This window comes from Arachis hypogaea, chromosome 1 (genome assembly GCF_003086295.3).
Source record: "Arachis hypogaea cultivar Tifrunner chromosome 1, arahy.Tifrunner.gnm2.J5K5, whole genome shotgun sequence".
In the NCBI taxonomy this organism is placed as follows: domain Eukaryota; kingdom Viridiplantae; phylum Streptophyta; class Magnoliopsida; order Fabales; family Fabaceae; genus Arachis; species Arachis hypogaea.
This window is the reverse complement of record NC_092036.1, coordinates 53,872,824-53,886,333: the sequence shown is the minus strand read 5'-3', so window position 1 is coordinate 53,886,333 and position 13,510 is coordinate 53,872,824. Positions and strand designations below refer to the sequence as shown.

The 13,510-nt window shown below is 37.3% G+C and overlaps 1 protein-coding gene across 1 annotated transcript; it reads left to right on the top strand.

Annotated features, from left to right (window-relative positions):
• The first annotated feature begins 10,904 nt into the window (after positions 1-10,904).
• Positions 10,905-13,221, top strand: LOC112804199 (probable pectate lyase 18). The gene is made up of 4 exons (XM_025847535.3): positions 10,905-11,082; positions 11,261-12,007; positions 12,234-12,372; positions 12,637-13,221. Exons 1-4 carry the CDS (start codon positions 10,973-10,975, stop codon positions 12,856-12,858), a joined length of 1,218 nt encoding a protein of 405 aa, XP_025703320.1. The 5' UTR covers positions 10,905-10,972; the 3' UTR covers positions 12,859-13,221.
• Positions 13,222-13,510: the final 289 nt, after the last annotated feature.

The window sequence follows — 13,510 nt, the reverse complement described above, 5'->3', positions numbered from 1 at the left end:
AGAGATAATAGAAGAAAGTAAAGAAGGAAGAAGAAAGAATTAAGAAAGGGGAAAGAAAAGATTTAGATTTGGGAAAGAAAAGATAAGATATCTTGGCCGATCTGGATAAGCTGTGCGGCGCAGGCGACGCGAGCACGTGGGCCACGCGGTCACGTGGATAGCGCTTCGATGAAGTGATGCGAACGCGTGGGTCACGCGTTCGCGTGAAGTGATTCGTGCCTTCAGCGCGAGTGCAGCCTCGCGGTCGCGCAACTCTCTGTTTTATATGCATATTGCCAAAATTTAGGGTGACGCGATCGCGTGGATGGCCTAAATTTGAAAGCGGCGCGGACGCGTGAGGCACGCGTACGCGTGGCAGGGCTTGTGCTTCTAGCACGAGTCCAGCCCAATTCTAGCTCAACTTTCGGCCATACACCCTTTTTACGTCGATGTTGAGGCATGCGTTCGCGTGGGTGACGCGGACGCGTGGGAGGCGTTTTTTCCCACATGACGTGGATGCGTCATCGACACGGTCGCGTGGACCAATTTGTGCCAAAGACATGCCTCCAGCCGCGCTTTCGCGTGACTGTCTGTTCAATTTTGTTTTCTTCCCAATGCACCTATGACGCGGACGCGTCGGCGATGCTGTCGCGTCGCATGCGAATTTTTTTTTGATGCAGTATGCAGAATGCAATGCTAATATGAATGTTATGCAAAATTTTAGGTTCAATCAAAACTCAAAAACAAACAAAACAGGATAGAATTAAAACTGAAGAAGAACGATCATACCATGGTGGGTTGTCTCCCACCTAGCACTTTTAGTTAAACTCCTTAAGTTGGACATTCTGGTGAGCTCCTTGTTATGGTGGCTTGTGCTTGTATTCATCTAAGAATCTCCACTAGTGTTTGGAATTCCCACAGCCTCTGGGATCCCAAACTAGGCGCAGAAAGCCTTCAAGCAAGTTAAAGCAAGTGACAAGGCCCCAAGAGTGATGACTGTTGGAATGAATTCCGGGGTCCCAAACCTTGCTTTTACACCCGTCTTCAAGTGGATCCTGATGATTCCATATGGGTAGCAAGTAATCTGAATCCTCAGGGGAGCTGTCAAATAATTTCCTAGAATCCTCAGGGGAGCTACCAAATAACTTTCTAGACCCATTCAACTGAGCTCTACACCAACCTTTACGTTTAAACTTTGAGCACACAACCATGTTGAACCCTGCTTAACAACTCCAACTACTAACCACCTTCCTCTTACTCTTAATGCCACAAAGAGCTCTAAGTTGACCATCCGTCTCTAGTAGCCCATATTCAAGTGGGAAAGTAAAGGATAAGGATAGGAATTTTGCCCACTTGAACGTTGTGTTGGACGGTAATGGCCTTGGGAGAGGTGTTTCTAGTGAATTTGCAAGCCCCACTCCCTTGTGCTCTTCTCTGAGAACTTCCACCTCTTTGCAAGCTTTGTTAATATCAACCTCTTCCTTTTGGGGGCTTTCTTTCGATTCAATTTCTTCTTCATTGTTCACCAAGGGCATGGGAGGTTGTGCTTCTTCTTCTTTAATCTCCATGTCAAGTCCAATGGGAGAGGATTCAAACATAGATAAGAATTCATTAATGATTGAATCCATCTCTTGATCGTCCCCTTCAAAGTCTTCAACCATGATATGCCTTGGAGGTTGTACACCCTCCTCAACATCAAATTCAAACTCCTTAGAAAGGGGCTCTGTGACTTGAGTTTCCCATGGAGGTTCCGCATCTCCTAATTCTTCAACCACTTCTTCTTCTTCAATAATTCTAGCTTCCTCCACTTGTTCCAATACAAAGTCATGCTCCTTACTGTTCACTGGAGTTTCTAGTATCTCCTTCATGCCACGTTCTTCATTAGATTCTGCATATGAAGCCATGGGGGTTCCTTGAATGTCCGAACGTCAGAAAGGTAATCGATTTATCGCTTGATCCAGGTGTTTAAGTATGAAATCGTATTCCTCCTTGATGACTTCTCTTCTATGATAAATCCCTTCAACTACTCCTTCATCTGCAAAGGTCTCTTCTACCTTCACCTTTAGTGCCTCCTCTAGCTCCTTATGAAGTATGGATTCGCGAATATGATCCCTTCTCTCTTGTTCCATGTCAATAGCATCAGTGGGATCATGTTGCTCTTGGATTGATAGATGTTGGTGCTCTTCCATGGATGGTGGTGATGGGATGGGGAGATCCTTCTGTGGTTGAGATGGAAGTGCATTGGAGCTTGAGGGTTGAACATTGGAGGTGGAGGGTTGGTCCATGCGGGATATAAGATTTTGGAGTGTAGAGGTGAGACTAATGAGAGAAGTAAGTGTATTCTCCATGGAGGTTTGGAGTGGATAGGAGGGTTCATTATTTTAGGAAACAGATTCATAATACGGAGGTGGTTCTTTTTGATAAGGATATGGAGATAGTGAATATTGAGGTGGTGGTTCTGGGTATGGTTCATATGGTGGTTGGTGTGGTGGATAAGGATTAGGGTCATATAGAGGTGAATGGCGAAAAGGGGCTTGTGAGTATGGTGGTCCAAAGTCATGTTGAGGAGGGGGTTCATAGGCATATGGTGGTGGTTGTTGATAATCAAAAGAGCATTCACCATAGCCATTGCCTTGATATGCATCACAAAACGGTTGTTAATAGTCCATTAGAGGTGGTTGTTGCCATGAGGGTTGATTAAATCCTTGTGGCTCCTCCTATCTTTGATTTTTCCAACCTTGATGCCCGTTCTCATTATAGTTTCCATTCCTAACAACAACATTGGAATCAAACTTGAAGCCAGAGGGGTGAGAGTTCATAGTAGTAGTAGAAAATAAAAACAAAAATTAACAAAAAGAAAATATTTTGAAAAAAAGATATGATTTTTGAAAAAAGGTAAGATATGATTTTTTTTGAAAAAGGATAAGATAAGATTTTTAAAAAAGATAAGATAAGATTTTGAAAAAGATATGATTTTTTTTTTGAAAAAGATTTGAAATTTGAAATTTGATTTTGAAATAAGATAAGATAAGATAAAAAATTTTAAAATAAAAATCTGAATTTTTTTTTGAAAAATATTTACAATAACCAATATTAAGGCACACGTTTGCAATTTCCCGGCAACGGCGCCATTTTAAAGAGAGAACTTTTGCGTGGTCTAGAATTCAGAATAAATTCCCGTTGCAAGTATAGCTTCTAAACCAACAAAAGTCCTTTCTTACAAACGTTTTGGTTGTCACAAGTAACAAACCCCTGATAAAATTGATAACCGAAGTTTTTAAACCTCGGGTCGTCTTCTCAAGGAATTGCAGGGAGGTATGTTCTTATTATTGGTTATGAGTCTTATAAATTGGGGGTTTTGAAAGTAAGGAACAAGTATGTTAAATGATAAGAAAAATAAAATAGTAATGATAAAATAAACTCTTGGCAAGGTATTAGAATCGGAATTCCTATCCTAATTATCCTTATCAGGTGCGATGAGAATTGGGTTTTAATCCCACTTAGTTATCCTTTATTAAACAAGGGAAGGTCAAGTGGACTAATTAGCTTGATCCTCAAGTCCTAGTCAATCCCTGTGGGAAGACTAGCTTTAGAGCGATCTAGATCAATTAGAATCTGCCAATTTCAACCACTGCTAAGTTTGACAACTCAAGAGTCACCAATTACCTAACCAAAGCCAAAAGGAGAAAAAATCTAAATTATTTATATAAATAAAAGAAAACAATCATGAGTCTGAAATACCTCAAATTATACTAAATAGAGAAAATCCTAACATGAATGGTTCATAAGCCAAATAGGCAACATAAGTAATACAAGCATTAAAGTATCTCAAAGTAGAAGAGAAGTCAAAATAAAGAAATATTGAACTTGATAGAAAGATGAGATAAAAATATTCCTATGTTCTAAAAATCCTAATCCTAATCCTAAGAGAGAGGAAAGAACCTCTCTTTCTAAAAACTACATCTAAAATATGAAAAGGTGAGTAATGATTGAATTATCTGAAGTATCTCCTTCATTCCTCCACTTTGCAGCCTTTAATCTGTGTTTTCTGGGCTTGAAACTGGGCCGGAAATTGCCCAGGATTCGCTAGTTATGAAATCTGCCATGCTGATTTTCGTCATTGCGATGCGTCCGCGTGGAGCATGCATTCGTGTTGCCTATCTGTACGGCCACTATGGCAATTTATATATCAAATCGAATCTCCGGACGTTAGCTTTCTAACGCAACTAGAACCGCATCGTTTGGATCTCTATAGCTGAAGTTATGATCATTTTAGTGCGAGAGGTTCAGGCTGACAGCTTTGGAGTTCCTTCAACTTCTTGTATTCCTTCCACTTTTGTATGCTTCATTTCCATCTTCTAAGTCATTCCTGTCCTGTAATCCCTAAAATCACTTAACACACATATCAAGGCATCAAATGAGAATAAGAGAGGATTTAAATAAAAAAAATAAAAGCCAAAGAAGCATGTTTTCAATCATAGCGCACAATCAGGAAGGAGAATGTAAAACCATGCAAATCATATGAATAAGTGGGCAATGGCTTGATAAAAACTACTCAATTGAGCACAAGATAAACCATAAGATAGTGGTTTATCACTCATCTATTTCTTCCACTCTCCCTATCACCACCATCTTCCACTGCCAAAACCACCACCATCACAGCCCCTCTCCGTCGCTGTCAACCCACCGCCGAGACCCCTCCCTTCTTCTTCTTCTTCTCCTATTCTTCTCTTTCCCTTTGGTCACAGCTTAACCCTCACCAACAGCCACCCATCATCACCTCCACCACCTCTGTTCTTTCTTCTTTATCATCGCCGGCAACCACAAAGCTGCTACGACATTGCCCTCTTTCATTCTTCTTCCCATTCCTCTTCCTCTTCCTCTGGCCGAACCACCCTCGCTGTCCTAGAGACCACCGAAGCTCCAGCTCGTGCCTCCCCTCGAGCTCACTACTGCCACCACCTACCAAGTGTAGCCACAACTAGCTCTCTCCTTCTTCTCTGCTTCTCACTCTCGGCCACTCTAGCTCGACCCCTGTCTCTCTCGTTTTGCTCACCACTCCAAGTTTTTGCTAAAATTGCTAATTCATATTATGTTTTAGTTAGAATTATTATTTGTTTAGGTTTTAGTTGTTATTAGTATTATACTTTAGTTAGATTTAATTTTTTATTAGTGAATTTTAGGTGGTTAGGATAGGTTAGATTAGGTTATTAGGGTTTTAAATTGTTGAAAATTATTTTGATTATTGAACTGAATTGCTGAATATTGTTGTTGGAGTTATTTGCAATTGTATGAATTATGTTGATTCAATGTGTTATGGCTAGTTTTGTTCAGATTTGATTGTTAGATTATTTGGATTATACTTGGTTGTTGCTGATTTTGAATTATTTGTTGCTGGTGTTGATCATAGATTTGAAACTAGGGCTATCAAATGATATTTGATCTTTATTTTTCATGATTGAGGCATTTATTTAATAGTACAAGATTAATTAAGTTTGTCTTTTTTAACCTAAATATGTCAACTTTGTATGTTTAGTTGGTTTTGGTCTATATTCGGAATGAATTTTAAATGTTGAACTTAATCTTGTGGTATTAGTTATAAGAATTACATTGGTATTATTATAATTTATTGTTGATTTGTTGTTCTAAGTTTCTATTAATTGGTATACTCTATCCAGACATGATGACAGGTAGAGGTATTGCAGATCAGCCTACTGGTTGTGGTCGTGGTAGAGGGAGGATTTCTGGCTGTACCCTTGGAAATTCTGGATCCTCTCCCTCTATTCCGACTACCTCGATGATGTCACAAGTTGTAGGCTTATTGGACCAGCCGTTCATCATGGTCCCTAACCCCAACTACGTTCCTTTGTCTACGGCGACGATGCCGCCTCCATCCGCTCAGCACAATGTGTCAACAACGCTACATCCAGAGACGAACATTGTGGCCTTGGAATTCTCTCATGGAAGTGAGCCAGTTGATGCCCTTTCACCACCTCCTATCGTATGGTTGGCGATTTGGCCTAATGGTAGAATGAGGTAAGTATCACTTTAAGTCTTCTATATGTTGAAAGTGTCTGACTATTGATTCTAGTTTAGTGGACTTAGGATTGTAGGTTTGAACTGTTGAAAGTGTTTGATATATCATGATTAGTGATTATTTATAATTGATTCTAGTTTTAATAGATTTAGGGTTGTAGCTAGGTTTGAATTGCTAAAAGTGTTTTATATTTTCTGATTATTGAATTGTTGAAAGTGGCTAATTATTAATTCTAGTTTAGTGGATTTAGTGGACTTATGGATGTTGCTTCTTGATTATTGTCTGTTGTTCATTGATTGTTGATATTTGGTGCTTTTTAAGTTAATTATTGATGGATAAAGTTTGTGGCGCATTCCAGTTATAGATAAAACTCTGACGAATTTTTTTAAAAAATCTCTATATATTATGGTTATTTGCTTCTGAAGTTTTAATTTATATTGCCATATTAGTTTGTTTGTGAATATTTGATAGGTTTGTGCCAAACAATAATGTATGTACTCAGGAGATGACCAACATTATCAAGATGATGTACGACCATCCATGGCCAAGCTACAAGAAGATCCCCTATGAGACCAGAGAGTGATGGTTTTAGAAGTGGGTGATAATTAGTTTTTCCTTTAGTTTCAAACCTTCTTAAATAGTTTATATCTTCTATTTTAATTAACTAATTTTAAATTTTATTAGTGCAGCTGAACTTTATATGGGATGCTAAGCATGATGCCTTCATCAGAAAGATATACGACCATCAAATGGGTCAGCGGCTGTAATAGATGCTGGAGGATGTTCGTGAGGGACACGACCACCTCACGACCTAGCTCTACCTGGAAATCAAGAAGGCTCTATTAGTTCACTGGGAGACTAATGAGGAATTCAAGGATTGTCGTCTCACAAATAGAGCTAACAGGGCATCGGCCAGGTCATCCAAGTATATCGGCATCTCAGCGTCCTTCATGAAGACTAAGGGCAGGCTGGTATGTAGTTTCTTTAATTTTGTTATTAACTTAGTTATATTATTTGACATATCATTACTAGGCATCCTAATTATATTGTTTCAATACAACATGTGTAGCTGAAGTCGTTAGATTACGATGCGACATTGGCGGAGACGTTCAAGTACACTCACACTTTGAAGGAGAACAAAGAAAGATTTGCTGATTAGCGGTCTCAGGATCATTATGTGAGTAAACATATGATCTTGTGAATAATTGTATAGCTGTCGTACTAATCATAATAACATGTGTTACACATGAGTCCTACAAGCAGAGACTAGAGGCTGCGACTCAGTAATCTTAGCAAAGTGGGGAGGAAGCCGATGGCTCTATTACTTTAGTCGCCGATCCCAATGCAGTTTGACGCGAGACCGCCTCAGCACCGTACAAGAACCGCTTCTACTGGCTGGGGTCGTTCTTTGATAGCAGCCTCCGCACCTCCACGTTGAGGCCATCGTCTGCCTCTGCCACTAGTCGAGCCGTCAAGCCCGAGGAAGGCATTGAGTTGAGGTTGTAAGTGCATGAGCTCACCCGCAGCCTTCACAAGCAGTCTCAAGAGATGACGAATTATCGGAAGAGGTATTAAGAGATCCTCACACGCGTGACGGATATGAATGATCTCAGACTAGAGTAGAGGGAGCACCTGGAGCGGCTTCAGCGGATAAAAACTCAAATGGAGGTGTACTAGGCTCAGATTCGCGCTGCTGGTGGTAGAGGTCCTACTGGTGGCAGCAGTGCTGCTGTCGTACACAGACATCACCGCTTTCTGCGACGCATTAGCAGGACCATAGGAATGGCGACGATGACTACATGGATCTTTAGTGATTAGGGCTTCATTTTATTGTTTCATTATATTTATTTAATTTGTTTGACTTTCAATTTATTTGCACATTTGATATTTAATATTACATATTTGGTTTCTATTATTTATAAATTGACTATTAATTGTGTGAAAAATAAATTTAAATGAAAATCAAAGTTAAAAAATTGTTTCACATTTTTTTAAAAGAATTGACATTACCGTCAAATTTATCGAGGGAATAATCCGACGATAATAGTGTGGGAAAGAACATATTATGGCGCCAATATTATCGTCCGAAAAAGCCGACGGTAACCAAATAGTTTTCTGTGTATGTAATCCGTTGCAGAATCCAATAGTAATTACCGTCGAACGAAAAAAATTTGACGTAACATTTACTAGTGAGATTTATACCGTCCGATTCCTTCTGACGGTAAATCCAACGGTAACTTAATTACCGTCGGAATTTATTTGTTTTTTCGATGATAAATTCAATGTTAGTCAACATTTTTCTTGTGATAGACCACGGATTTTATATTTGGGCAAACCTTCTCGAAGTTCGCCGAGGAGGACGTCGAACTTCATACAATATATGAAGTTCGCCAAGGAAGAACGGCCGAGCGATGAACCTTATGAAAACATCAAGATTTGATGAGGAGAATGGTAAATTCTTTCAGACGCAAAAAAAAAAAAATCTCAAAATTTAAAATTGGATTAATAATTTTTTTGTCGAAATAAGAATTTTTTTATTTTATATAAGAAAAATCCGTAAACCTTCAGTTGCTCTCTCTCACAAGCAAAACAAAAACCCATAAAATCCTAGCCATATATACATGATTGAGCTAGCTAGTTAGCGATTATTATCTAGCAAAGAGAGAAAATGCTTCATTAATGTATAGTTTGGTGTCCTTATTACAAAAATGATAATATTCCAACAATTATACTAAAATAGAAAACACCTTAAATAGTAGTGTTCTCCTTTATACGAGAACCTCCCTATCTTCCTAACCGCTTAACGGTAAGCATGAATGGTGAAGGTGATTAGCTGATTTCTATATATAACAACTATAACAAACAAATAGATATAGGGGGGTTATCCATACCTGATTAAAGCTCTATATATTGTGTCGGTGTGTAATAATAATAATAATAATAATAATAATAATAATAATAATAATAATAATAATAATAATAATAATAATAATAATAATATTGTTTTTGAATTAAGAATAATGTAAGCATTATTATTTTTGTAATAATATCAACAAATAGAATTATATGATTGTGTACATAATATCGCTACCGGTTAATTGTCTTAAACAGAAGAAAGAATAACTAACAATATCATAAGTTAAATATTTTAATAGTAAAAACTTCATGCAGTTATTTACATAAAGTTAATATTTAAGAATTATTAGATAATTTAATAAATTTGATTAAATTGTTATCGTCTTATTGTTATTAACTATTAATTTTATATAAAAATAATTAGATAGGAGTCTTCACCTATTTTAATATACAAGTAACAATAATTCGCACTATATAAAACAATAATAGTGCCCTAAACTTTAATTATCTAAATTCCTAAACTTGAATTTACCTAATAAAACAATAATAGCAGCCGGCCTATCTATTTTTCACATTCCTCTTCCTCTACAATTCCCATTGTCCTACTTTGTGATTTTATTTTCATGAAGTGGCTTCTCCAATATTGCATGATAGCAATTGAGACATGGATATGGACATGAAGCTATAGAAATTCCAATAAGATGCCTGTTGAGCTAGCTATAAAGTAAAGAGATGGACCCATCTTAGCAAATATGTCAATCCCTTGCTTAAATCTACCCCTCGGCGGTTTACATATAACAAATTAAACAAAGTCAAAGTATAAGGATTTTGCTGTCCATAACAAAATCAAGATGTCTCAAATAATGGCATATCGAGGGGTTTAATTTCACGGTCCAATATTGAGCTGAATCAATTAATTAATTAACCTAATTGCCATATTTTGCGTAGTTACGTGATCCCGGCGTTGATGAGGGTTTTACTTTCACTATAGCTCATTGATTAGAGCAATTAATTAATTAATTAATTAATTAACCACCATAACCCATTGCTCTCTTCTTACGCGATAGTTGCCCTACTTAATTTGTTATTATTTTATTATTCTTAGCGATAAATAATGTAGATTGGGAAGTATATATGGAATATTAGAATATTATTCAACCAATTAAACATCATAGTCAATTGGCATGAACTCTTACATATTTGCTTGTTGGATTTTATTATTACACAAGATGATGTAAGATTTCATCCAAGTCTTGTTATCCAGTGAAAATTTTGTATATAATTCTGTTGAAAACACGATACGGAATACTAAATGCGGATATTTGCTTTGTTGAGAAATGACTCATAATTCACCATGACAATGGTAGTAACGGCATACGTAGTTGTAGATTTATTTCTATGTAATCCACGCATTACCATAATTTAAGCGAATTGAGTGTGTTCCAGCGTGAGAATTCACTTGAACCATGTGTTTGTGATGGGAAACTGCATGCCATGATACCAATGTTAAACTACCAAGAGAGACAAGTTGTAGAATCTTGCATACGCCAGTAGTATACTAGTATGGTTATATATGCAACCTAATTAGGTGAAGACCGACACCAATTTTTCTTGTTAACCTTTATTTAAGTAAATACTCTTTTTTTGAATGGTAAAAAACACACTATTTTTCAAACAAATAATCAGATAACAAAAATATCATTTACTATATATTCATTTATTTAAAGAAATTTTCACTTTAAACAAGCACACTTTTATTTTTCTTTTGGTCTTTATTTAGAATGCTAAAGACTAAGATGAAATAAAAGTTTTGAATACAAGATTGAGCGGTTGAGATGAAACGTGAGTGTGCACACAAGAGTTGAATTGGATTCCTTAGATCCTGGTGGTAGAATCAATGTTTGGTTACGTTGCTGAAACGAGAAATCAGGAAGAAGCACATTGGTCCATGCATGGGACCTACATGTTCAGTTTAATCACGCCATTCTACCCGGCTTTAATCCCCTTTATATACCCATTACTCCCCCTCTCATTCTTCGTACACTTAACACTTCCCTCTCTCATCCCCTTCTCAAAAACACTAATTAACAACTTCCAAACATGACAACCACTTCCCTTCTCTTTCTCTTTCTCTTCTCTCTCCTCTTCCCGGCCCTCATTTCCTCTTCCCCTGTCCAAGACCCTGAATTGGTAGCTCAAGAAGTGACCAGGTATAATTAAAACACTCTAACATGCATTCAATGTCCTTGTTATTAATGCTATTACCATTCAAAATTTAGTAGCTAAATCAGTTATTATATGTTTATGGATTATCAAATTTATTTTATATTTTATCATATATTTGCATTGAGTGACTAAATTTGATATTTTTTACAATGTTGGGTGCAGGCAAATCAATGCGTCTGTTGCTAGGAGGAACTTGGGGTACTTGTCTTGCGGGACAGGTAACCCAATCGACGACTGTTGGAGGTGTGATCCGAATTGGGAGAAGAACAGACAGAGGCTTGCAGACTGCGCTATCGGCTTCGGGAAGAACGCCATTGGCGGAAGGGACGGAAAAATCTACGTGGTGACTGATTCTGCTGATGACAACCCAGTGAACCCCAAGCCGGGGACGCTTCGCTATGCAGTGATTCAGGACGAGCCCCTATGGATCATATTCGCAAGGGACATGGTGATTCAGTTGAAGGAAGAACTTATAATGAACTCCTTCAAGACCATAGATGGGAGAGGTGCTAGCGTGCACATTGCTGGTGGACCATGCATAACAATTCAGTATGTGAATAACGTTATAATACATGGTATTCACATACATGATTGTAAGCAAGGTGGGAATGCTATGGTGCGTGACTCCCCACGGCACTACGGGTGGAGGACTCTATCGGACGGTGATGGGGTCTCCATATTTGGCGGGAGCCACGTGTGGGTTGATCATTGCTCCTTGTCTAACTGCAGGGACGGTTTGATTGATGCCATTCACGGCTCCACCGCAATTACAATTTCTAACAATTACATGACGCACCATGATAAGGTTATGTTGTTGGGTCATAGTGATACATATACACAAGACAAGAATATGCAGGTTACTATTGCTTTTAACCACTTCGGTGAAGGCCTTGTTCAGAGAATGCCAAGGTAAATTTAATTTTAGTTAGATGGAAAGAAACGAAATTGATTCAGTGGGGGAAGCAGTGAAAAGGATAGAAATAAATGCATGTTGTGTGTCTGTGTTGTTGCTTTTGGTCAATATTTTTTTTTTTTTTTGAGTCTTGAAAACCAAAGTAGCTTTTACTATGTGGGGTCCTTGGTGGTAGATAGTAGTGAGATTTTGAAAATCAGTGGTATTGTATTGTGCGTGTAGGTGTAGGCATGGGTATTTCCATGTGGTGAACAATGACTACACACACTGGGAAATGTATGCCATTGGTGGAAGTGCCAACCCAACCATCAATAGCCAAGGCAACAGATTTGTAGCACCAAATGACAGGTTCAGCAAAGAGGTATACTATATATACTTTGTTTTTTTTTATTTAGTATAGTATAGAATAAGTATATATAAAAAAAAAATAGTTACTCCTATAAAAATATTTTTACATGAAATTTATATTTTAAATTATTAAATAATTCAATAAAATATATTTAGTCAAACATGTCAAATTAATAATGCTTTATAATATTATTTTTATATAAAGATATTTTCATAAAAGTAGTTCTTTAAAAAATGTAATTTTTTTTAATAATGTAACTTTTAAATTTGGGAATAGGTGACAAAGCATGAGGATGCACCAGAGAGTGAATGGAGGGGTTGGAATTGGAGGTCAGAAGGGGACTTATTGGTAAATGGTGCATTTTTCACTGCATCTGGTGCTGGAGCCTCTTCAAGTTATGCAAGGGCTTCAAGTTTGAGTGCAAGACCATCCACTCTTGTGGGCACTATAACAACTGGTGCAGGTGCACTCGTTTGTAAGAGGGGTTCTCGTTGCTGATTTTTATGATTATGACACCTTAAGAAAGGGGTGAAAAAACAAATATTTAATCAAAGAGGGAGGGAAGTTAAAAACAAAACAAAAAATGAATGGCCTTATTTTATATAGACTATATGGTCATTTCTGTTAATTGCTAGGACTCAAGTCTCCTAGGATTCTCTTCCTCCATTCTTTTGGGGATTATTTTCTACTATTCGTATTTTGTTTGTGATGTTTTGCTCTCTACTTGTACAACCACTGACAGTTAATCTCTTAGAACCGAATATGTTGGTAAATGTCAATGGTCTAAGAGAAAACAAGTACAGAAGAGTTGATATGTAATATATACAAAATTATATAGTGTTGCTTAATTTCTCTGTTGAATTCATTTTCTCGGCATAACTATTAACAAATTTATTGGATAATAAATTAATAATAGAATATTAAAATTTAAATAAACTATAAAAAATAAGTTCACACAAATATTAAGTTATTTTTTAATATATAGTACTTTTTTTGTGGGTCTGTGACCGACACATGGGTGCAGAGGGGAGAGGGCAGAGAGTGTTGACCAGAAGCATAGGCATAAGAAAAAGTGCAATAAATGGAATCGAATCGAGAAGCAAAAAGAAAATCTTTCCGTCCACCAATCAAGGATTTGAAAAAGTTGAAC